The sequence below is a fragment of the Theropithecus gelada genome, chromosome 19, assembly GCF_003255815.1.
Source record: "Theropithecus gelada isolate Dixy chromosome 19, Tgel_1.0, whole genome shotgun sequence".
Lineage (NCBI taxonomy): Eukaryota > Metazoa > Chordata > Mammalia > Primates > Cercopithecidae > Theropithecus > Theropithecus gelada.
This window is the reverse complement of record NC_037687.1, coordinates 33,698,748-33,725,713: the sequence shown is the minus strand read 5'-3', so window position 1 is coordinate 33,725,713 and position 26,966 is coordinate 33,698,748. Positions and strand designations below refer to the sequence as shown.

The 26,966-nt window shown below is 45.6% G+C and overlaps 1 protein-coding gene across 1 annotated transcript; it reads right to left on the bottom strand.

The window, feature by feature from the left end:
• Positions 1–6,198: 6,198 nt before the first annotated feature.
• On the bottom strand, positions 6,199–26,716 carry SMIM17 (small integral membrane protein 17). Its single transcript, XM_025368784.1, has 4 exons — positions 26,671–26,716; positions 17,637–17,905; positions 15,860–15,936; positions 6,199–8,332 (listed from the first exon to the last, which is right to left on the bottom strand). The coding sequence occupies exons 2-4, from the start codon at positions 17,803–17,805 to the stop codon at positions 8,222–8,224; spliced, it is 357 nt and encodes a 118-aa protein (XP_025224569.1). The 5' UTR covers positions 17,806–17,905; positions 26,671–26,716; the 3' UTR covers positions 6,199–8,221.
• Between the last annotated feature and the right edge of the window lie 250 nt (positions 26,717–26,966).

Sequence of the window (26,966 nt, the reverse complement as noted above, 5' to 3'; positions counted from 1 at the left end):
AGTCCCACAGGCCAAAGCAAGTCTCCTAGCCAAGCCTAGAAGCAGCACAGGAAGAGCCTTCCCAAGTGTGTGGTCACAGGGAAGGGTGAAAAGTAGGAGTTAGGAACATAATCCACCTACTACAATGGTGAGATGAAAGTTATAATCTCATAACTTCACATGACTATAATCATTGGAAGATTATTTTATGGGGTAATTCGTGTAGTCCACAATTTATAAAGTTAAAAAAAAATACCGTTCTTATTCTTGTGTCTCCCAGCTACCAAGTCCCCCCTCACTAGAAGCAACCACTTACTATATGTAAGCATATATGTGAATATTTATATGCATAGAATATTCTGGAAAGATATATAGTACACCTTTCTTCACAAATGGTAGCATATGATATGCAGAATTTTCTACCTAGCTCTTTTTAACGATGTTTACCAATATACTTTGCATTAGTAAACAAATGGGTAGATGCTATTCCTTTAACGAAGTTTGGGCATAAGATTTCTTATGAAATAGAATCACTTACGATTGTTTCAGTCTTCCCACTGTGACTTGTTTGGCTCCAGGAAAAAAAAAAAAAAAATCCCTGACAAAAATATTTTTCAGCTATAAGAATGCTTTTTTTACAACAAATCTTCCTGGGTCACAGGACAACATAGGCCCCCCTCTGCATAAAAAAGAACATCCTAAGGTTTCTTATGAGATTTTTCAATTATACAGAAAAGTATAACGTACAAGTAATACCCATACATATATACCCACCCAGATTCAATCCTTAAAAAAAAATTTAATAAAAATACAATACCTAAAACATTTTAATAAAACATTTACCAGATTTTATAGTATATATTTACTTTTAAAATAGGTCATGAAAATATATTTTCCTGGTCTATTTAAAAGTAAATTACAGATGTGATCTCCCTTCATTGCTAAATACTTTAGCTTACATCTCCAAGAAAAAGTATCTTGCTATACAACCACAATACCATTATCACACATAACAAAATTAACAATTTTTGTATCATCCAGTGTCTAATGCACATTCAAATTTCCTTGCCCCCATAAACAAAATTTGAAAAAGTGATGTAATTTATCTGAAAATTATGTTTCAAGCCTTGAAAATAACAAACCCAGATAGTCTTTAATATGTGTAACTTGTTCGGTGGGGGGGGGGGGGCACTAGGGCACTCAGAGACCCTAGTGCAGAGACACACAGGACACACACAGGTATAGACACATCTGGCTCCCTACCTGCCAGCTCCCTTAACTCTCAGCCCCACCAAGGAAGCAGTGAGGGGACCTGGCAGAAGAAAGAAGGGAGTCATTATACCTTTTGACCTGTCCTGGCATTGCCTGCACAGGCCTGGGCACACAGTAGGTCCTCAGGAAATGTCAGGCTGATTGAATAGGTGAAAAAAAAACCTGAATTGGCCCTGTGCTCTTTAGGACCAGGGACCAAGCAGTTGGTTCTTCCCTTGGCTCCTGACTGACCACCCAGGCCTCAGCACACAGTAGGTCCTCAAGAATTGTCACTGACTGTATGAATAGTTATACATCCCCAACACCAGTCCCATAGTCATTCAGGGACACATTTAGTTTTTCCTTATCCCCCAACCCCGCCAACATCCCCCAGCCCAGGCCAAGCACACAGTAGGTCCTCAGGAGAGGCCAAGTAAATGGATGAACACGTGAACATCCTCAGCACCAGCCTTGGAGCCCACAGGTTCAGGGACCATGCATTCTGGTTTCTTCCTGTGACCCAAACTTTGCTCAGCCCCGGTCCCAGCACACAGTTGGTCCTCAAGAAAAGCTGAGCGAGCTAATGAGTAGCTGAACATCCCAGCACCAGCCCTAGAGTCATTCAGAATCAGGGACCACAGAGACCCGAACTTCACCCAGTCCAGGCCTCGACACACAGGTGGTGCTCAGGCAGTACCGGGTGAACGGATGAATGCGTGAAATGCTTACCCTAGTTTACAGACATGTCAGAAAAAGAGCAGAAAGAACCGGGTCAGACCCGCTCTGCCGAGAACTGGCAGGGCTGGGGGCGTGGTCGTGGGCGTGGTCGGCGTCGGTCCTCTGAACCCTTCCGCCAGCTCTTTTCGAGGAGACCCCCTCTTAGTCGGAGTGCGCAGGCGCAGGGGGCTGGCGCCTCTCCAGTGCGCAGGCGTCTGGCGGCTCTCCAGTGCGCAGGCGTCGGGCTCCAGCCGCTAGGGAGAGTTTCCCGCGGAGGTGGGACGCCCGGGACGGCGCCGCTGGAAGGTGTGTTTGGTGTGGGCAGGTTGGTCGGCCATGAGCTCCTGTTCAGTGGCGAAGCAGCAATAGGGAGGGGTGATGAGAATTTGCCATGAACCCCTCCTGCTGTAGAAAGAGGAAAGCTCCCGGGAGGTTAGAGTCGGCTGAGTCCGTGGAGGAGGAATTAGTGAAAGTATTTCTGAGCTTCTGAAATGTAAGGATTGACAGATAAGGTAAGGGGGAACTGGACCTAGGATTCTGTGAACTCTCACAGCACTGGATGCCGAAGCTGCCCTCTGGTGGCAGCGTGCAGCCTTCTCATTAATCCCTCCCAAACCATCTCTCCGGCAATCGGAACTGCCCAGTAGGCAGTTTCACCTTTACAATTACTAACCACAGGCCACATGACTGGCCCAAGGGGTGGGCCACTTAATCTCTGTGGTTTTACTTTATTTTATTTATTTATTTGAGATGGAGTTTCACTCTTTTTGCCCAGGCTGGAGTGCAGTGACACAATCTCAGCTCACTGCAACCCCTGACTCCTGGGTTCAAGTGATTCTCCTGCCTCAGCCTCCCAAGTAGCTAGCATTACAGGCACACGCCACCACGCCCGGCTAATTTTGTATTTTTAGTAGAGACAGGGTTTCCCCATGTTGGCCAGGCTGGTCTCGAACACCTGACCTCAGGCAATCCACCTGCCTCGGCCTCCCAAAGTGCTGAGATTACAGACATGAGCCACTGTGCCTGGCCTAATCCCTGTGATTTTAGATTTGCCGTATTTACCAACTTCTAGTACCTATTTTCCCCTACACAGTGTTCCCTAGATACTATATTCAGATACCACCCTGGTCCAACGTGCCATGTTGAAGGAAGAGACAGAGCGGCCGGGCGCAGTGGCTCACACCTGTAATCCCAGCACTTTGGGAGGCCGAGGAGGGCAGATCACGAGTTCAGGAGATCGAGACCATCCTGGCTAACACGATGAAACCCCGTCTCTACTAAAAAATACAAAAATTAGCCGGGCGTGGTGGCGGGCGCCTGTAGTCCCAGCTACTCGGGAGGCTGAGGCAGGAGAATGGCGTGAACCCGGGAGGCGGAGCTTGCAGTGAGCCGAGATTGAGCCAATGCACTCCAGCCTGGGCGACACAGTGAGACTCCGTCTCACAAAAAAAAAAAGAGAGAGACAGAGCAGCTTCAAGAGCCTGGGGGTGGGGTCGTGCGGAGGTGCCACAAGCTGGTATGGATGTGTGAGGAGTTCCTGGGAGGCACAGCATGAACTCCACAGCCCTCTGCTCCTCCAATTCCATCTTCGCGGACCGCGCTTCCTCCAGGGAGAACCACCCAGGGAGCAGGAATGGCCATTGAGGACGCTAGACTGGAACTGCATTGACCCATTACTTGTCAGGTCATGATACAATCTGTGGAGACAAGTAGAGCGGGACCTGCGGAGAGAGATGCTACTTGATGGTGGTCGGGGAAGGCTTCTCTAATCTAAGGAGGTGACATTTGAGACCTCAAAGAGATGAGGGAGCCATGTGAGCTTCTGGGGGAAGAGCATTCCGGGGAGCGGGAACAGTGCCCAAGTCCTGAAGTAAGCATGACGGGCGAGTTTGAGAAACAGCAAGGAGGCCAGTGTGGCTGCGTGGGGGGGAGCAAGATAAGGAGGATAGAACAGACGCCACCTGGAATAGGGCTGGATGGCATTGTGAAAACTTTGGCTTTACCTGAAATGGGAGGATTATGAATGGTCCTAATGTTATTGTTATTATTATTGTTGTTGTTTTTGTTTTAGAAACAAGGTCTCTCTCTGTTGCATAGACTGGAATGCAGTGACACAGTTGTAGCTCACTGTAACCTCGAACTTCTGGGCCCAAGCGACCCTTTTGCCTCAGCCTCCACAGTAGCTGGGACTACAGGTGCACGCCACCATGCCTGGCTAATTTTTTTATTTTTATTTTTGTAGAAACAGCGTCTCACTATGTTGCCCAATCTGGTTAATTAGGTTTTCATGGGATCTGTCCAGCTGTTGGGTAGAGAATGCAACATCAGTGGCTTGAGTGGATACTTCCGTCATCAATGAAATTAGGTCCCTGGCATACTGTAGAGCCAATTAGCAGACCATTGCTAACATGATTTATATTACTGATAGTATCATGATTCTTCTCTTCTCTTTTCTTTCCTTTCCTTTTTTTTTTTCTTTTTTCTTTTTTTTTGAGACAGAGTTTTGCTCTGTTGCCCAGGCTGGAGTGCAGTGGCATGGCACAATTCTGCTGCTCACTGCAGCCTCCACCTCCTGACCTCCCAGGTTCAAGCGATTCTCCTGCATCAGCCTCCTGAGTAGCTGGCATTACAGGCACCCACCAGGCCTAGCTAATTTCTTTGTATTTTAGTAGAGACAGGGTTTCACTATGTTGGCCAGGCTGGTCTCGCACTCCTGACCTCAAGTGAGCTGCCCACCTTGGCCTCCCAAGGTGTTGGAATTATAGGTGTGAGCCACCGTGCCTGGCCATGATTATTTTCAATATCCCACAAAATCAGTCAAGACCTGTGGCACTGTCTGAGCTAATCAGAGCCCACTCAGCCCCCAAACATCATCCCTACTTTTTGTTTTTTGGGTGTGTGTGTGTGTTTGTTTTTTGATACAGGGTCTCACTCACCCAGGCTGGAGTGCAGTGGCCTAATCATGGCTCTCTGCAGTCTCAGCCTCCTGGGCTTAAGCAGTCCTCTTGCCTCAGCTTGCTGAGTAGCTGGGACTACAGGTGCATGCCACCATGCCTGACAATTTTTTTTATTATTATTATTTGTAGAGACAGGGTCTGACTGTGTTGCCCAGGCTGGTCTCAAACTCCTAACCTCAAGTGATCCTCCTGCCTTGGCCTCCCAAAGTGCTGGGATTATAGGCGTGAACCACCATGCCCAGCCCAGCCCCTGTTGATTGGACACCTAAGACAGTCTCCACACTCATCTCCCTGCTTCTGCTTTGCCCTGCTACAGTCCATTCTCCACCCTTTACTTGGGCAGTTGGTTTATGCCTCAGGGCCTTTGCAGTTGCTGCTCTCTCTCCGCTTATTTCACTCTTGTCCCCAAGGCAGAACAAGGATACGAGTTGTGAGTGTGTGTCATGAGAATCTGCCAGGTCTCCGACCTTGCTGTGTGGAAGAGATGATCACAGGGTCCATGATAGCCATCCCCAGCCACGCAGAAGAAAGAGAGGGAGGTGAGGAGAGGAAAAACCCCAGTGAGATTTTTGGGTCCCCCAGAACCAGCTGTAATTAAAGCCAATTTTATCCCAAACTTTGGTGTAACATGAACCAATAATAATAATAATTATTATCATTATTTTGCTTAAGCTCATTTGAATTGAGCTTCTCTTATTTCCAGTAGAATCTCAAAAAAAAATGTAATAGTTAAGGCCAGTTTTCCTTTCTTTTTTTTTTTTTTTTTGAGACGGAGTCTCGCTCTGTCGCCCAGGCTGGAGTGCAGTGGCCGGATCTCAGCTCACTGCAAGCTCTGCCTCCCGGGTTTACACCATTCTCCTGCCTCAGCCTCCCGAGTAGCTGGGACTACAGGTGCCCGCCACCTCGCCCGGCTAGTTTTTTTTTGTATATTTTTAGTAGAGACGGGGTTTCACCGGGTTAGCCAGGATGGTCTCGATCTCCTGACTTCGTGATCTGCCCGTCTCGGCCTCCCAAAGTGCTGGGATTACAGGCTTGAGCCACCGCGCCCGGCCGGTTTTCCTTTCTTTTAAGGGCTGGTTGCTTGTTGCAGGCAATCAGCCTGAGAGAGGAATGGAGAGATAATCCTGTACTTTTCCCTGTTAATTTCTCTAGAGAACCTCATATACGTAGACAGAAGAATTTTTTTTAAAGTGCAGGATGGTAATATCAACCAGTATTAGACAAGGTAAAATTTAAGGCAAAGGATTAAACTGACTGAAAACAATCATTTTTATATTTAACAAAGGATTCAGAATCAGGTTTTAATTAACATTTATTGAGTGCCTACTATCTGCCAGCCACTGTCATATGGTGTTTTACATATATTATTTAATTGGCAAGGACATAACAATGCTGCACTTATATGCATCGAATTACACAGCTGTTGAGTACATAAAGCAAAGATTATAAAAATTCATTAGCAAAAACAATTGTACTAACAGATTTTCACATAACCTTATTGGTTTTTAATGAATACAGTAGGCCAAAATTAGATAACACATGAATCTGAACAATATAATTGATGATACTGAGTTAATTAACAGGCATGTAAAGTTTTCAATTCTACAGACAGAGAAGCTATCTTCATCTTAAATGTTTGAGAAACAATTACAAAAAAATGGACATGTTCTAGGCCACACTAAAAGCTTTTTAAAAAGTTTTGGAAGCAGATGTGTTGTAGGCCACATTCTGTGTTCACAGTGCAGTAAAACAAGAAAACAAAACTCTTTAAACAAAAAATAAACCAAATCACTGAGTTTCAAAGCACTCTTTAGAAACACTACAATGTAATATTTAGACAACATAAAAATGAATAATCAAATGTTAAGATGTGGCCAAGGCTATATCCAGAAGTACATTTGTATTAATAAGTATACTACTATAGAAAATATAAAGAAAATATAAATCAAGTATTCAATATAAAAACTGAGACAAAGAAGAAAAACAATAAAAAATAAATGCAATACATATCAAAGGAAAACAAATTACAAATAAAAGAAATAACGGATATAAATGAATCCTAATGCTGGTTCTTTGGAAAAACAATAGTAAACTAGATAAACCTTTGACAAATTTAATAATGAGTAAACCACAAACAGCAGTTGACAGGATACAGGGGATAGAACAAAATAAAGGAAAAATTTTAATTATAAAACAGTAGGCATAATTAAGCTAATCATATGAAAAAGCCCTATGGAATGAAGAATTTTCTAGAGGATAAAAGAACTCTGGGCTGGGCGTGGTGGCTCACGCCTGTAATCCCAGCACTTAGGGAGACCAAGGCGGATGGATCACGAGGTCAGGAGATTGAGACCATCCTGGCTAACACGGTGACACCCCGTCTCTACTAAAAAATACAAAAACTTAGCCGGGCATGGTGGCAGGCACCTGTAGTCCCAGCTACTCGGGAGGCTGAGGCAGGAGAATGGTGTGAACCTGGGAGGCAGAGCCTGCAGTGAGCTGATATCACGCCAGTGCACTCCAGACTGGGTGACAGAGTGAGACTCAGTCTCAAAACAAACAAACAAACAAACAAAAAAAAAACCTCTGTAATTCGCCAAAATAAATGCAAGAGGTAAAAAGTATTAATAAACTGATAACATTGTAAAGAACTAAGAAAGCTGCCCAAGAATTAGCTGAAATATTCTCTCCATGACTCTATGACCTGGTTATAACAATGAATTCATTTAAAATTTCAAGGGACTGATAATTCTTAAGCTACAGAAACTGCTTAAAAGCATAGAAAAGGTAAAAGTTACCCAAGTCTTTCTGTTATGCAAGCTTAACCATGATACCAAAACTTCACAAAGATAGCACCAATCTCACATATGAAGATAGAGGCAAGAATCCTACATAAAATATCAATAAATAGAATTTAGTGTATGAAAAGACTGGTGCACCACAACCTTAAGAATGCAAAGTTGGTTTGATGTTAGGAAATCTACCAGATTTCATCGATCCTCAGTTGCACATTTTTTCATCTTCTCAAAGTCAGGAGATATCTTCCAGTTGGTGGCATCTTATGATTAATTAGCATTTTTCTTTCTCCGTAATATACAAAATAATGTTTTACAATCAATGATGTCTTCATTTCATGGAAATAAAGTATGTGAAAACTCACACCAAAAAATTTTTTAAAATCATCTCAAAGGATGTTTGAAAGGCATTTGAAAATATTCAACACCTATTCCTGATTTTTAACTAGCACACTTCCTTAACATAACGCAGGGCATCTATTTCATTAAATTAAACTTTTAAAACAACAGCCACCATTATAGTTAAATGTGAAACATCATAGGCATCCCCGTTAAAACCAGGAACAAAAAAAGCACGCACACTACCAAGACTATGGTTGTTTGTTGTGGAGCTTTTGACCACTCCACAAAGCCCTGAAACAGAAAAAAGGAAAAGGATAAATATTGGAAAGGAAGGGACCACCATTGTTACTTGCAGGAAAATAGACTTATATGATTAGAAATGAAATGTCATATCAAGAGAAAAGCTGTTTGAATTTAAAACAGTACAGCTGAGTTACTAGATATAAGATAAACAAACGAATGTAACATAACTATGCTCTCTCAGAGGAAATGTTTAAATAATGGGATGACAATTTCAAAATCTCATTGGAATATTAAATCTCAGTTTTAACATACCGTCTATGCTTTAATGACCTCACCCCTCAAGAGATATGTGTGTGCATGCATATGTATGTGTGTTTTTTGACCCAACTCTATATCTCACTGGCTATTTGCCATCTCCAGTTGAATATCTGATGGACATCTTAAACTTCACATGTCCCCAAACAAATATTCTAATGTCCCCCGCCACACACAAAAGCTCCTCATGCAGTTTTCCTCCCATTCCTTCAGGCCCCTCCAGACCTCCAACTGTGGTATCCTTGACTCCTCTCTTTCTGTCACCACCCACATTCAGGACATCAGCAAATACTATTGGCTTTATCTTCAAAGCATTCAGAATCCAACCATTTCCCTCCCCTTCACTACCACCACCCTGGTCAAAGCCACTGTCATCTATCTTGTACTCTTGATACAGAATTTCGTTTCTTATCTTGATAATCCCACCCAATTTCTTGTCCATGGGTCAGAGTGCTCCCTCTAAAGTTGACGTCATTCCTTGCCTTTCTCACTCTGTTCCAGCCACAGTCACTTCCAAGCCTTTGTAGTTACGAGCTCTTCTTCCTGGAATGCCCTTCCTCCAGATACCCTTAAAGCTTGCCTGTCAGTCCTTAGAAAACCTTTCCCTCATTACCTATGTAAACCAGGATGCCCTCCACAACCCCTTCCCAACAAAGACCCGCACTGTGCATGCCCCTTGTCTTTTTCTCCATGCTCTTATCACCACCTGACATGCTATGTATGTTTATCGTCTCTTCCTCCAATGACACTGTAAGCACCAAGAGGGCAAACCCTTGCTTTGTTTGCTACTGTAGTCCCAGTGCCTGGAACAGGGTATGAACTCTGTAAATATTTGTTGAATGATTTAATAAATGAAAAAACATACCATAAGAGATGAGAAGACATAATGATGGCAATTTTCCAAATTAATGATGAATTTAGTGCAATTGCTATTAAAATATCAAGGAAGTGAATGGTGAATGCGCAAGATATAATGGATTATCTGGAAAGTTAGACAATGGTGAACACTGAAAAAAATCCTGTGAAAGAAGAAAAATGGAAGGACACATACTATGAATTATTAAAGTATATTATAAATCATTGATGGAATTCACATTTCTAATCTTTGAAAACAAATTCCTCCCTCTAGCCTGCTGATTCCCTCTGGATGATACCTCATTTCAAATCTTCCTTTACAACCAGATACCTAGGGACAATGACCCACTTAAGCAGTTCCCAAACCTGGTAGAGCCCCAAAAGTTGTTGGGAGAGTTTTTCAAATATCTTGCGATCCCCTTTGGATTTTCTGGTTCAGTGTATCTGAGGAGAACCAGAGAATGTGAATTTGTATAAAGTTCCTCATAAACTATGCATAAAATTGGGCCAACTGAACAAATGCTCATTGTAGCATTGCCTTCTGTAACAATCACAACAATGGCAGCCTAACAATTCATCAGCCAAGGAAATGGGTCTGACACAACCGAGCTAGAGAATATTTGGCAGCAGTAAAAAGTAACTTTGAAATACAGTGAAGATAATCAATATGTATTAAATGGAAAACTGTCCAGCATGTATTAAGTGACAATGCCAATTGGAGCAATAACAATTTTGCCATAATTTCCTTTTGTGGAATTAAAAAATATATGTGTAGTTTACTACATGACAGTATTTAGATAAAATTCAACAACAAGCAAAACTAATCCATGTAAGTGGAAATCAAGAACTATAGTTGCCTCCAGGGCTGGGGAGTGAGAGGGACCAGAAGGGAAAATAAGAGAATGTTCTAGAATGATGACAGCACTGACTATCTTGATTGGGGTGTTGGTTACGTGGATGTACGTGTGTAAACACTCTCTGGTTAGTGCATTTTATTGGAAATAATTATACTTCAATTTTGAAAAGCAGAATATAAAGTTAAGAAAATGTAATAAATACAGGTAATCTGAAATCCAATAATTTTACCCACATCACACATAATAGACCCATAGATGCCTCACCTAGTTCCTCTTTATTTCTGTTTTTCAGGCTGATGCAGCTCTCCCCTGGATGCTAGCGGTATTGGCTGCAAGTTGTATGGTTTACAGTTTGTAGTTGCTCCTTCTCTTCTGACAAATGCCCTTTGCTAATGAGATCCTCCTTCCTAGAGGATTACCCAGGAGGTTAACTCGCCCTCCAGGGCAGTCCACAGCCAACAATAACTCATATGGGATACAAAAGGCCACTCCATTGACTCAGAGGAGGACAATTCTCTCTCTCTCTTTTTTTTTTTTTTTGAGAAGGAGAGTCTTGCTGTGTTGCCCAGGCTGGAGTGCAGTGGCAATCTCAGCTAACTGCAATCTCTGCCTCCCAGGTTCAAGCAATTCTCTGCCTCAGCCTCCCGAGTAGCTGGGATTACAGGCGTCCACCACCACACCCAGCTAATTTTCATATTTTTAGTAGAGATGGGGTTTCATCATCTTGGTCAGGCTGGTCTTGAACTCCTGACCTCGTGATCCACCTGCCTCAGCCTCCCAAAGTGCTGGGATTACAGGCTTGAGCCACTGCGCCCGGCCCAGAGGAGGACAACTCTCTAGTCACATTCCAGGGCTCCCCTGAGATAAGACGGAGGCTGGACTTCAGTTCTACCAACATACTTGCCTGGTTCCCTCTCCTCCCCTCCCCAGCTTCCCTCACTTCCTGCTGGGCTTCACCTGAGAGCACAACCCTCAATCAGGCACTGGCATACAAATCTCAATTCAGTCTCAGTATATAGGGAAACACGTTTGGCAGGACATATACAGCAACTTATTTTTCTTTTTCTTTTTTTTTTTTTTTTTTCTTGAGGCAGAGTCTCACTCTGTCACCCAGACTGGAGTGCAGTGGTACAATCTCAGCTCATTGCAACCTCTGCCTCCCAGGTTCAAGCGATTCTCCTGCTGCAGCCTCCTGAGTAGCTGGGATTACAGGCAAGCGTCACCATGCCCAGCTAATTTTTGTATTTTTAGTAGAAATGGGGTTTTGCCATGTTATGCAGGCTGGTCTCGAACTCATAATCTTAAGCGATCCGCCTGCCTCTGCCTCCCAAAGTGCTGCGATTACAGACAGGAGTCACTGTGCCTGGCCAGCTTAAAACATTCTGTTGAAGTGGAATGTAGAAAGAGGAGGTTGCACACATCCTAGGTGTGCAGCCTGAGGCAACTTCAGAAGGTGAACACACCACGTAACTAGCACCCCAAACAGGAAGCAGATCATTATCAACCCCGCAAATCCGGTAACCACTACCCCAACCTCTCACACTATGGATGAATTCGGCCTGTTACAGCAACTTTTACCACGGGTTATTTCTGGGCATTGATCTTTTTAAAATCTCATGCACTTAGATAAGATTTGCAGGTGTTACATATGCTTGCATTTTATGGAATGGGAATGATGGGAGCGTTTTCCCCTGCTTGCTTTCCTCTGGGCCCACAGACTGGGAACTTCTGCCCTCCTGGAAAGTAACTCTTTCTCTTTCTTCTACTTCTTCACTCAATCCTCTCCACAGGAGGTACAGTGACTAGGAAAACAGGGAGAGGCCTTCATCTCTGTCCCCAGCCCTCTCTTGAGGCAGGATCAAGCCCCAAACAGGCAGGACACCTAGTGGTTAAGAGACATGCTGGGTTCAAATCCTAGCTCTGCCATTTACATGTTGCATGACAAGGGAATGTCACAAAACCTCTCTGTGCCTTAGTTTTCCCATCTGTAAAATGGGATAACAGGTCCCACCTCAAGGACTGATAAGAGGACCAAGTAAATTAAGGTAAGTAGAGCACAAAGTCCAGCTCCTGGCCCATGATGAGGCTGTGACTGCCATCAAAGGTCTCTGGTTCCAGACAGCCCGCTCCTCTTTCTTTTTTGGAAGTGCGTAGTTGTCTGCAGGAAGGAGGGTCTGTCCATGCAGAAAACGGACCCAGAGCCTGCCAATGAGAGGCCGTCCCCTATCAGCCCCCTGGTGTGTGCTCCATCAATGCTGGTTCAATGAATTACAACTGGGCAAATGAGTGAGTGAATGAATGATGTCACAGAGGCCTCTCCCAAGCAGCATGTCTAAAATTGACCTTGTCATTTCTTCCAAACTTCTTCCTTGATCCCTATGCTAGAGGCTAGAACCTCTGTCTGCCCTATCCCCACATCAGAATTCAGGTGTTGCCCCTGGGTTTGCCCCTGTTCCTGCAGCTTTTATGTCCTACAGATCTGGAAATGCCATCAGGTCCCCGACTTGACACGTCCTGGGTCCCATTGGCTCCTGTCCTTGCCTCCAAGCCCAAACTCTGTGCTAGCTCTGCGACCCACTCACTGTGGGACCCGAAGCAAGCCATTTGGTTTCTCTCTGCCTCAGTTTCCTCATCTGTAGAGGAGGAAACCATGCTAACGATCTCACAGGGCTCATGAGTTAATCATGGGAGTTAATTAGTGTTCAGTTACTAGATGAGTTATAATAAGATGCCCTTAGAATAGCAGCAAGCTGGCTGGGCGTCGTGGCTCATGCCTGTAATCCCAGCACTTTCAGAGGCCGAGGTGGGTGGATCATGAAGTCAAGAGATCAAGACCTTCTTGGCCAACATGGTAAAACCCAGTTTCTACCAAAAATACAAGAATTAGCTGGGCGTGGTGGTGTGCACCCGTAGTCCCAGCTACTCAGGAGGCTGAGGCAGGAGAATTGCTTGAACAGAGGAGGCGGAGGTTGCAGTGAGCAGTGAGCCAAGATCACGCCACTGCACTCCAGCCTGGCGACAGAGCAAGATTCCGACTCAAAAAAAAAAAAAAAAAAAAAGAATAACAGCAAGCTTGTATCATGCACAAGGAAAGTGGCAACTCGTCTCTGCTTTTTTCCCTAACTACACATTTCTGACTTGCTCCTTTGCCCCCCACACTCTAACCCCAGCCACATCCAACCCACCTTCCTTCTACATGGGCTCCCAGATTCTCTAAGTCCCCAGATCCATTCTATGGCTCCCACTGCCTGCAAAACACATCCAACCTCATCGGTGTGGGACTTGGCAGAGAGAGGAGTCCTCTTAAAGGCCAAATCAGAACATGTCCCTCCTCTGTCTAGAACTCGCCTATGGCTCCCACCCCACTCAGAGTAAAACCCACATTTCACCATGGTCCACGAGACACTACGTCATCCATCCCATCGCCTCCATGACCTCACCTCCTAGTCCTCCCTCCCACCCTCCAGCCACGCTGACCACCACCCCTCTTGGTGTTCCCTAGATGTACCAGGCACATCTGTACCTCAGGGCCTTTGCACTTGCTGTGTCCTCTGCATAGAGCCTGTTCCCCCTAGACATCTGCCAGTCTCACTCCCCACCTCCTTCAGGTCCTCACTCAATAGCTCCCTCTCAGTGGGGACTTTCCTAGACACCCTTCTTAAAATGGCAACCCCCAGCCCCAACTCCTACTCCCAAACCCCCTTCCTGCTTTATTTTTCTCCACAGCAGTTATCACCACTCAGCGCAATTCATATTTTAGCTGCTTATTTCAGTTGTCATCTGTCTACCTCGGTGACCGTGAGCTCCATGAAGGCAGGGACCATTTCTGTCTCACTATGGTACGCTCTGTGCATTGAATGCTGCTTGGCACTGAGTAGGTGCTCAAGAAATAGACGTGCAATGAATGGATGATGTCATCCCAGCCATATTTTCACCCAAATCTCCCACTGCTCTGCCCTTAACTTCAGTGTCCCTGAAACGTACCGTGCTATACCACCTTGCCTGTGCACATGCTCTTCCCTTCCCTGCTATGCCCATGGAATTCTTACTATCCCGAAAACCCCAGGTCTGGTGTGTCCTCCTCTCTAAGATATCCAAGAATAAATCTCCTGGCATGCGGTTAACTTCTTCCTTTGGGCCTCCCCACTGTGCCCAGCACTTATTTCTGCACTATCATGGTTTGTTGGCCAGTTTGTTTCCCTCACCCTCACCTCTGCACTACGAGTCAATAAATCCATTTTCTGGCTTGAGGCAGCCAGAGTTACATTCCTGACATGATTGGGAGATGGATGGGACTCTCATGTGCTCACTGAGAGTGATTATGTGATTTTTCTCATGTATGAGATGAATGTATAAATGAAAGAACCATTGGTTTTCTTATATTGATGTCTTATTCCTCAAAAAAGAAAACATTAGGGTTTTTTTAGTGAAAGAAATGTGTTTGATGATTCTCTTTGGTTTTACTTGTAGTATGTGGATTAAACTCAGTAGATGGGTAGTGGATGGATAAATGGAATAGTGGGTGGATGGGTGAATGGACTGGTAGGTGGCCTTACGACTGGATGTGTGAATAGATACAGATGGATGAATGCATGAATGGGCATATGCGTGGATGCATACTAGCCACATCCTACCACAGCCAACAGGTAGTAGAGGGATGAATAGGTGGGTGGACAGATGAGTGGATATGGGATGGGTATGTAGGTGGGTGGATTGAATAGATGGATTGATGGCATCTGAATAAAAGGGTGAATGAGTATGTGTATGGATAACTGGATATATGGATGGATGAATGGGTGGATGGAAGGATGGATGGAATGGGTATATGGATGCATAAGGGATGAAAGGTTGGGTAAATGAATGAGTAGACAGATGAATGGTTGGTAGATGTTCAATGGGTAGCTGAATGAATGGATGGGTGAATGGAAAGGTGAGAGGGTGGGTGGAAGGGAGGGTTTATGGTTGGATGGATAAGTGGATAGACAGCTGAGGTATAGGGATGGATGGATGGATGGATGGATGGATGGATGGATGGATGGATGGACAGACGGATGGATGGATGGATGGATGGTGGATAAGTGTATAAACAGATGAAGTGTAGGGGTGGGTGGATGGATGGATGGATGGGTGGGTGGAATGGGTATACAAATGACTAGGTGAATAAAAGTTTGGGTGGATGAATGACTGGACAGATGAGTGAATGGCTGATAGATGTTTGAGTGGTGGATGAATGAATGGATGAGTGATTGGAAAGGTAAGAGGGTGGGTGGAAGGGAGAGTTGATGAATAAGTGGATAGAAGAAGAATTACAGAGGTGGATGCATGGGTAGATGGATTTATGAAGGAAGTGTTGGAGGATATGTGTGAACTAACTTACGCACACCACATGGAGACAGTCTGTGTCTGATCACCATAGACATCAGACACAAGAGATCTCTTGAGATTTTTATGGGGCAGGTAAATTCCAAGCTGAGAATGCAAATATGATAAACTGCTGAGATCTACAGAGTGGCACATTTGTGGAAAAAGAACAAACCCCCCAGTGTACCTGGGAGCCCTCTGATTCGTCATCTTCCTCCACCGAACTCCACTCCTGGGAAAGCCCAGTCTCTTGAGAAGACAGGTCTGGGTGAGGGTGGGAGTGGAGGAAAAAGGAGCCATGAGTGAGTGGCTAGACGGCGGGAGTGGGCTCTTCCCACTGGCATCTTGTGCCTTTACTAATAGCTTGTCCCTTTACTAATAGCCTTCTCTCTCTGTCTCACCCTCCCTCTTTCACACACACACACAAACACACAACCCCCCCCCCACACACACACACACACACGCCTATGTGGTTCAGGTGGGGCTGAGAGAATGAGAGGCCTGAATTCTGTTCTATAACTACCTAGAAAACTTCAACTGGGTCACCTGATGTGCCCTGCCACTTGAGTCTTCACTCCCTTACCTGTCCAGTAAGTAAGAGTTCCTTCTCTATAGGCAGAAACTGAGTGAAGGAGCAGAACAAAAAGCCACAGAAGTAAACCAGGATGATGGAGGCTTCCTCAGCTTCCAAAGAACAGACACTAGTGGAGACATGTCCCCACAGTCAGAACCTTAGCGTCCTTCTCATCCCTAAGCTGAATAGACTGGGCAAATCCTGGCATTTTCCACTCTTCCTGCACCTGAGCCCCAGCCAGGAGCTCCAAGCGTCACTAGCAGAGCTGGCCTCTGTTATCCACGCCTTCTGTCCCAGGCCTGCTTATCCCCCTGAGGAAAAAGACAGTGCCTCGCAGGCGATATAAGGCTCAGCCCCTTTCTGCTATGGGGTGCCACTGAGATATCAGCAAACGGCACTACCCTTTATCCATCTGTTTGGGCCCAAACCCTAAAAGTCATTGTGATACCTCTCTTTTCCTCCCCTTCCCCACATCCATTAGCAAGAACTGATTCCTCCTCCCAAAGGTGTCCCAAATCTCTCCACTTACCCCAGCTCTCTCTTGGACAGTTGCAGGAGTCTCCTAACTGGCCTCCCACCTTCCATTCTTGACTTCCTAGCCCTACAATCCATTGTCACGTGCAGTGAGACTCAGGGTTTCTCAAACTTGGCACTATCGGCATTTGGAGCTGCACCATGCTTTGTGTGGGGGGAGGGCCCGTCCTGTGCATGGTAGGACGTTTATCAGCATCACTACTGGCTTCTCCCCACCAGATAACAGCAGCATCTCCACAGTTAGGATAACCCTAAACGTTTCCAGACACTGCCAAAAATCGCCTGGGGAGGAGAGGTGGGGTAGAAGACCACGCCCAGTTGAAATCCACTGAGTTACAGGAATATTTTTGAAATGCAAATGAGATCATGTGATTTTCCCCTTCAAATCTTCCAGTGCTTAAAAATTGGGGTATTCCCTTTCTTGCCTTCCCTGAGAACCCTGCAAGCACCCCCATGAGGATAACCCTGAAAAATCCTGCTGGAGACACATGACCTGTTCTCAGCACCACCAAGCCAGCCAACAGCCAGCACCAGCAGACATGGGAGTAAAGCCATCTGAGATCGGCCAGTGGCCTCACCAGCTCTCTGAGGCTGCACAGACAAGCACAGGCAGGAAAAGCGTCCCCTGAAGGCAGGTCAAACTTCTGACCCACAGAATCATGAGCCGATACGTCATTGTTGCGTTAAGCCTCTAAGTTTGGGGATGACTTGTTACATGGCAAAAGCTGACTGACACAGTGCTCCACGAATAGCTGTCGAACGCATGAGTGAAGGAGTGAATGTTTAGTCTTTCCCTGGGCTCTGCCGATTCCTTCCCCTCCACCCACTCACCTCCCAAAGGACCCGTGCCTCTCACCTTTCTCATCACTGTCATGGCTGGAGGCCCCAACCTCCACAGCCTCCCAGTCCTTGGTGCAGGTGGGATGGGGAGGCTTCTCCCAGGCCCGGCTCTCCCGAGGCAGCAGCGTCTTGGTCCTCTCGGGCTCCAGCAGCCCCCGTGTCTGCTCAGGACTGAGACTCTGCATCGCCCCAGGAGGAGGTGAAGCTTCTGAGACAAGCTTCTCTTTCTCCTCCTGCTCCAGGGTCCTCTCTGGTTCCCCAGGCACAGGGTTCAGAACCTGAGGACTGACGAACATTTCATCATTCAGTGAATCATTACGGAGGGCCAGCAGGGGCTAGGCACGATTCTAAGCATTAGAAATACAGCAGTAATCAAGTGGAGATTCCTGACCTCCTGGGGCTTACATTCTAGTAGGGAGAGAAAGAGACAGGCAGGGAACAAATAAAGCACGCAGCAGGTCAAACGGTGGAGAGCGCTCTGGAGACAAAGCTGGAAAGGGAATGTTTGTCATGGGCAGGTACACGCAGACACACATACTCACATATACATACATACAAACATAAACACATCCACACATACACACACACATAGTCACATACACATACTCATACGAACACACACATACACATTCACACACTCACACTAACACAAACACTCATACACACATTCACACACACACACATTCACACTCACACACATTACACTCACATACTCATATACACACATACAGCCACACATGCACCTAGACACACACAGTCACATAGGCACACACACTCATACCCACACTTACACTCACACACGATACACCCACACTTACACTCACATACACACACACGATACACTAACATACATATACACAATCATACACACATTCACACATATACACACATACACAGTCACATACACACATATACACACACACATTCACAGACACACTCACACCTCACATACATATACAGATACATAGTCACATATACACACGCTCAAACTCTCTCACACACACTCATACACTTACACACATTCACAGACACACACACACACGCATATGCATTCACAATCACACACACATATGCCTCACATACATATACAAGCATACACATACACACAGTCACATATACACACACTCAAACTCACTCTCACACACACACTAACACACACACACACATACACATATACACACATTCACAGACACACACACACTCATGCATTCACAATCACACACACATATGCCCTCACATACACATACACGCATACACATACACAGTCACATATACACATGCTTAAACTCACACACATACACACTCATACACTCACACTAACACACACACACATACACATTCACACATACACACACACTTCTACTCACACACATTCACATACATTCACACAGTCCACATCTCAAAGCATATAGAGGGGGTTTTTAGAGAGAGTTGCCCCTGGAATCCCTCTGGCTATAGACAGAAGAGCCCTAGTCTTCGCACCAGCCCCCCATGGCCCCAAATTTCTCCTTGGTTGTCATAAAAAATGATGCATTCACCATATGGGGGTTAAAAGTCTTATTTTATTTTTTAATTTAATTTAATTTAATTTAATTTATTTTTTGAGACAGGGTTTCGCTGTTTCCCAGACTGCAGTGCTGTGACAGGATCTCGGCTCACTGCAACCTCTGCCCCCCAGGTTCCATGGATTCTCCTGCCTCAGCCTCCTGAGTAGCTGGGATTACAGGCATGCACCACCATGCACAGCTAATTTTTGCATTTTCAGTACAGGTGAGGCTTCACCACGCTAGCCAAGCTGGTCTCAAACTCCTGACCTCAAGTGATCTCCCCACCTGGGCCTCCCAGTGTGCTGGGATTTGCCGATATGAGCCACTGTGCCCAGCCTCAAAAGTCTAATTTTAAATGAGCTATTATTTAATATCCGTATTCTATATAGTTGATCAACCTGAAATTCAGGTGGTTGTTTGCAAGAAGCTATCTAAACTCTAAGGACTTATAATTACGTAACCCTTTGCCTTAAAACTGTAAAGCTGGTTTATGCTTTTGTTTTAGGAAATTGTATCATCAATTTTGTATGTGTAACCCAAAGACTATCCTTGTGAATAATAAGTTTTAAAAAAAGTAAATTATCTTGGAGTGAATGGAAAGCTTTGTGAGCCTTTTTCTCTTTGCTTAGGCTTATGTAAATAGAAATTGTTCTGTCAAATTTTAAAATCATGGGGCAGACACTGTAGATCAAGAAGTTTGTGACTCAGCAGCCAAAACCATGTAGAGACTATGATGTTTGGTCTCAGATTAAAAAACTAAATCTTCTGTGAAAAGAAAACTTTTTTAAAAGAAAACCAAATTAATGTGATTATGGACTGGGTATTTGACAACCCCAAGGTATTATCACTGACTTTTGTTGAGTATGGGAGTGGCTTTACGGATAGATAGGGAGAGGTCCACCTTAGCTTTTAGAGGTGCTTTTGTAGTACGTAGGGGTGAATTGACCTGACGGCTGAGATTTGCTTTAAAATACTCCCATATGCAGCCATAAAAAGAATGAGTTCATGTCCTTTGCAGGGACATGGATGAACCTGAAAGCCATCATTCTCAGCGAACTAACACAGGAACAGAAAACCAAACACTGCATGTTCTCACTCGTAAGTGGGAGTTGAACAGTGAGAACACATGGACACAGGGAGGGGAACATCGCACACCGGGGCCTGTCGGGGGGTGGGGGAAGGGGAGGGAGAGCATTAGGACAAATAGCTAACGCATGCAGGGCTTAAACCTAGATGACGGGTTGATAGGTGCAGCAAACCACCATGGCACATGTGTACCTATTGAACAAACCTGCACGTTCTGCACATGTATCCCAGAACTTACAGAAAAAAACAAAAACAAACAAAAAAACAAACTCCCACAAAGAAAGAGCACACAAGAAAATGAGAAATGCTGAATCTGGGAAGTTGGTAGACGGTGGTTCACAGTACTATCCTCGCACTGAACAGTATGTTTGAAATGTTTTCATAATAGAAAATACATATGTTTATATGTGTACATATATGCAGAATGTCTTTCTTTTTCTGCATTACCAATCAGCAGTTCTGTCTCCTTCCTGCAGCGGGGTGTCTCACATTTCCCTAGAACCCAAATTCAAGCTCATCATTTCCCCAGACCTCTCTGCCCACTGCCCCACTCACAGCACTCCCTCCTCCTGGGTCCCCCGCTCTCGGCCAGGACTCCACCGTCCTCCCCAACAATCTCTACAGCACTCATCTTCGACTTGCCCCCGCCTCCCCTGCCACATCCAATCCTTGGCCAAGTCCACTTCCTCTTGCCTCAGAAAATACTCTGCCCTCCTGCCTGATGCCCAGGGTCCGTCCCAGTCTGCGTTTTTGTTCCCCTGGATAGAGTGACCTCCACCGTGTTCATCACCCTGCTTCCTGGGGGTCCACTCAGCCCTTCGCCCATGGATCCTGCTCCCCGCTTCCCTGCCACCAGCTTCAACCTCCTCAAGACCCCTCTAGTTATGAGATTCTCAATGCCCAGGAGTGGGCACCACTGTCCCTGCATCCTCTCACCTCCTAGACAGTCCAGGTGGAGATTTCAGGCACAGCCAGGGATCTCTGACACTGAATTCCAGGGAGAAAAAGCATCTCCTGTGTCAGCCCCTGTGATCCTCTGCATTACCTCAAAGAGAAAGTCTCTGTTGGGTGTCCCTATGCTTTTAGCATCTCTCTCGCTGAGCTTCCTTTCTAACAAAGCGAGAGCAGCTTCAGGCCAGGCAGGCAAAGCAGCCAGCACAGAGCTTCCCCTCAGTAAGAAATAAACATTAAAAGTGATACTGGCTTTCCCTTTGCAACAGTGATCCAAAGTTTGCCTTTGAAACCCACTGAGGTAGAGTTTTAAAGCAGGTTGACTCATGCCTGCTGGTGGACGCGTCTGTCGGCTCAATCACTTTGGAAAACTATTTGGCAACATCTAGGAAAGCTGAGCACCCCGGGACCTGGTGATTAAACCCCCTGACACTTAGCCAGGAGCATTGAGAACCTGTGTCCACACACACGTGTGTGCGTGAATGTTGATGTCTGCTGTATTCATAACCATTCATAAGAACGCAGTGGTTTATATGCATAGCCAGAAGCACTCATAGGCATAATGAAAATGCTAAAAAACCAGGTGTTTATCAACAGGATAATGCAGACATAAATTGCAGTTTATGCATTCAGGGGAGTACAGCTCAGTAATGAGAGGGGCCAACAAAAGGATACAGGTGGCAACATGGGTGAATAGAATATATATATATTTAAATAAGCAAATATATTTTAGTATATAATTATTTTATATAAATATATACTTATAAATATAAAAAATAAATATATTTGTATTATAAATATAAAAAATAAATATATTTACATTATAAATATAAAAATAAATATATTTATATTATAAATATAAAAAATAAATATATTTATATTATAAATATAAAAATAAATATATTTATATTATAAACATAAAAATAAATATATTTATATTATAAACATAAAATATATATTTATATTATAAATATAAAAATATATTTATATTATAAATATTAAAAATCTATTTATATTATAAATATAAAAAATAAATATATTTGTATTATAAATATAAAAATATATTTGTATTATAAATATAAAAATATATTTGTATTATAAATATAAAAATATATTTATATTATAAATATAAATTTCCAAATATGTTTATGTACATTTATATAATTTACATGTAAATATGTTATAAATATATTCATACCATAAATACAATACATGTATAAGTATAAAAGTATAAATATATTTATATTATAAACATGTAAGTACATCATGCGTATATGTATGTATATGACTGAGTGAAAAAAGCCAGATACAGAGAGCACATACATGTGATTTGACTGAGATACAAAACGTCTGGAACAGGTCAAAATGGATTGGTCTCAGTGGAGTCAGAGCGGTGGTGGTGCCGGGCTGGCAGACGTGAGAAAGGCTGAGGAGCTTTCTGGGGTTGCTGGAAATGCCCTCTGTCTTGCTGAGTGGTGGTCACCATGGGGATTTACTTGTGCACCAATTTATTGAGCTGTACCTTCGCCCCACCGTACACTTCGTGCACATCACTCTGCCTTTTTTTAGATCTCACTTAAAAACTGAAAGAAAATAAAAATTGCTGAAACTGTATGTCACGTGATTTGTGGTTATATGTGTGTTTCAGTATCTCAGTGTTTACGCAGGTTGGCTCTGGGAGCTGCATCCTGCACGAACTTTGTTGTGTTGTTTAGACCCAGCTCAGCGGCACCATCAGCACCACTGCAGGTCTTTTATGAAGCCGTGACCTAAAGAGCCCTGTGGGTGTTGCGTGAGTTTCCTACGGCTGCTCTGACAAAGGACCACGGACTCGCTGGCTTGCAGCAGCTCACATGGTTCTTAGGGTTCTATAGGTCAGAGGTCTGAAGTGAGTCTCACTGGGATAAAACAAAGGTGTGGGCTGGGCGGTTCCTTCTGGAGGCTCTGGGGGAAATCGTTTGGTGTCTCGTCCAGATACAGAGACCACCTGCTTCCCTCAGCCTGTGGCCCGTCCTCCACCTTCAAGGCCAGCAGTGGCCATTTGACTCTCCCATTGCAATCCTCTGACCCTGACTCTCCTGCATCTTTTGTCCTTGTTTTTTTGTTTTGTTTTGTTTTGTTTCTTTGATTGTTTTTAGAGATAAGGTCTTGCTCCTTTGCCCAGGCTGGAGTGCAGTGACATGAACATAACTCACTGAAGCCTCAGCCTCCTGAGCTCATGCAATCCTTCCACTTCAGCCTCCAGAGTAGCTGGAACTACAATTGCCCACCACCATGCCCAGCGCCTCTTCCATTTTTAAGGAGTCTTGTGATTACCTTGGGCCCACTCAGACAATCCAGGATCTTCTCTCCATCTCCAAGCGAGCTGACCTTAATCTCATCTGCAGCCTTAATTCTTCCTTGTCAGGTAATCCCACAGATTCAGATTCTGGGGATTAGCACTTGGACATCTGTAGGGAGCTAGCATTCTGCCTGTCACAGGTATTAACATAAAATTGGGCCAGGCACAGTGGCTCACTCTTGCAATCCCAGCACTTTGGGAGGCCAAGGCAAGTGGATCAGCTAAGGTCAGGAGTTCGAACTAGCCTGGCCAACATGGTGAAACCCCATCTCTATTAAAAATTCAAAAATTAACTGGGAATGGTGGCACACACCTGTAATCCCAGCTACTTGGGAGGCTGAGACAGGAGAATCACTTGATCCCGGGAGGCGAAGGTTGCAGTGAGCAAAGATTGCACCATTTCACTGCAGCCTGGTCAACAAGAGTGAAACTCTGTCTCAATAATAATAATAATAATAATAATAATAATAATAATAATAATGTTAGAAGAAAAAAGAGGTAATTTAAAAAACAGTAGGTAAGTGTTTGCTAGTACAGGTGTTGCTAAATGGATAAAATACTCAGGACAGTGGGGAAAGAATGACCGTAGTTAATAAAATGCTAACTGCTGCCTGCATGGCTGAGTAGTTACGAGCCAGGCATGGAGATGACCACACAGGTGTGAATTTCGGTTTTGCCACATATTTCCCATGTGGCCTGGGGCAGGTCACTTTAACCTCTCCAAAATTCAGTTTGCTCATCTGTAAAATGGGGAGGTGATAACAGTGACAGCTACCTCATAGAGCTGCTATCTCCACCTAGATAGACACGATTTAATACATAGTGTAAGTACCTGGTGAATGGAGGAACAAAAAGGTGTTCCTCTATCCCGGCCTCAGCTTGACCTCCTTGCACAGGCTTCTAGAAAGTCCCCTACCTGTCAGGCCAGAGCTTCCCCTTCATCTCTCATGGGACCCTGTGAGTATCTGCCACCCATGAGTGCTTGAATGAATACAACTTTTCCCAACCATTTCTCAGCCAGAACTTCGGGCCAAACCTGTGCTGAGTATTGGGTATGTGAAGATGAATTTGACATCCTTAACAGCTCACATTCTCCTGGAGGAGAAAGGTAAGCAAGCAGGCAGGACCAAACTGAGCACAGACCCAGCATTCCAGCAGACAGAAACCCCAGCAGCAATGATTAGAACTCACATGCCGCCAAGGCTCGGCAGGTAACACAAATGGGACAGGAAACGACACGAATTAATAAATGAATCAGCAGGCGAGGTGGCTCACACCTGTAATTCCAGCACTTTGGGAGACCAAGGTGGAAGGGTTGCTTGAGTCCAGGAGTGTGAGGCCAGCCTGAGACGCAGTCTTTACAACAGTTTTTAAAAATCAGCCAGGTGTGGTGTCACGAGCCTGTAGTCTCAGTTACTGGGAGGATCCTTCGAGCTTGGGAGTTCAAGGCTTCAATGAGCTAGGATCGTGCCACTGCACTCCAGCCTGGGTGACAGAGCAAGACTCTGTCTCAAAGAACCAATCAATGAATCAATCAAGAGTACTCTTTTACTGTGAGTTTTCTACACATAAAAATTAAATATAGGTCCAGAGAAATATTTCCCTATTGTAAGGTGCCCATGAACAAACGGCAGCGGATGCATGGCATGGGAAGAGACGACGGGGGCCGTGGGGAGTGCAGCAAAAGAGAAATCAGGTCTCCTGTCTGAAGAAGCAGCACCGTGCAACTCAGCTAATGTTTGCAGAGCAAACGCTTGGGACTGATGTCGCCCATCCTGTGATTTCTCAAAAGAAGGCTGGAAATCTGTATTTTCAGATGGCATTTTCTACATTTCATGATGTCCATAATTATTTCCAGTGTTTAACAGGGAGACACCTGTAGTCAAACAGCGTAAGTTGTGGGGCTGAATTAGACCCTGGGGTTGCCCATTTGCAACCTCGGTGTGGGTTGGGGAGTCTGTTGGGAGTGAGGAGAGGAGGCTGCCTAGATATTTTTCAGGGGAAGAAAATTCCTACGGGACGTTCATGGGAAGGAGTGTTACGGAGCACCATCAGGGAGTCCTGCTTCGTTTATTGCTTTGGGGTTTTGTTTTGCTTTGTTTTTAATGTGAGACATAATTAATCATGGATCTAGGTGGAAGGGAGGGGACGGCGTGGAAAAGGAGAAAATGCAGGCAAGCGGGGTGACAGATGGGAGAGACAAGAGCCATCAGGTCAAGGTCAGGAGAAGCTGGATCTGCAGTGAATGGAGGAGGAAGAAGGAAAGGGGATGAGACAGAGGTATGGTGGGCGGGGAGGGGATTCACACTCCACAGCCTCAGTGTTCTTGGTGAAATAGCAAACAAGTCATCCCCTGAGAGGATGGAGACGCAGTCACAACAACGACAACCAGCAACCACAATAAAAGCAATAACTATATCGGCAGTGTTTCCTGGAGCCCGGGACTCTCCTTGTGCCCAGTCCTGCTGAACACTGCGAATCCCTTTTCTCACATAAAGCTCGCCATGCTTCTCGCTACAGACACTATTATGTTTCCATTTGACAGACAGGGAAGTCCCTTGATCAAAGCCACACAGCTCAGAAGAGTGGGGGCGGGGCTGCAGCACCTGTTTGCTGAGAGCCTGCTCTCCCACCGTTGCAGGGTGGTCCACGGGGACCCAGGCGGACACACGACGCGAACACGCACAGGTGCACACGCGGGCAGGTGCACTGACACCCAGGCGGGGAGCGAACATCGACATGGGGTCCCCGCGAGACGAGCGCACGTGCCCGCGCCGCCCCACGAGTGTACACAGACCATCAATGCACTCTCAGTGCAGGTCCGGGCTCCCCTCCTGACGCGGAGGCTGGAATTCACCTGCAACCCCAAACCAGGACCCAGACCGCCGCTGTGGAGAAACAGACGCGACCCCGACAGACCCCGGCCCTCTCCCACCGGACCGGCTTGGAGACGCCCCCCTCCCCGGACCCCATCCCTGGAGCGGCTCTGCCCTTCACCCCCACCCATGCACACACACACTCTGCGCATCCACACTCGCGCGCGCGCCTCCCCGGATCGCCGCCCGAGCCCCCAGCCCCTTTTCTCCGCCTCCTTCCCGCCCGCGGGGGTCCCTCGAAGGACTCACCCTCCCCAACCAGACCCTGTCTGGGCTCTGCAGAGCTGGCGCCGCACTGACTGCGGCTGCGCAGACGCGGAGGCTGCGGGGTTGGTGGGGGGAAGTGGGAGGTGGGAGGTGGGGGAATTGGGGAGCGTGGGCGGCCTCCTCCCCTCCTCCACCCCCGGGAAGCCTGCACCTGGAGGGGCGTGGGGAAGGCAGTGGAGGGGCCGCAGAGGCCGTGTACCGCGGCGTGGTTGCAGGGGGGTGTGGTACCGAGCTGGTCCATCCCCAGCTGATGGGCACGTACGTTATGTTCGAGGTCC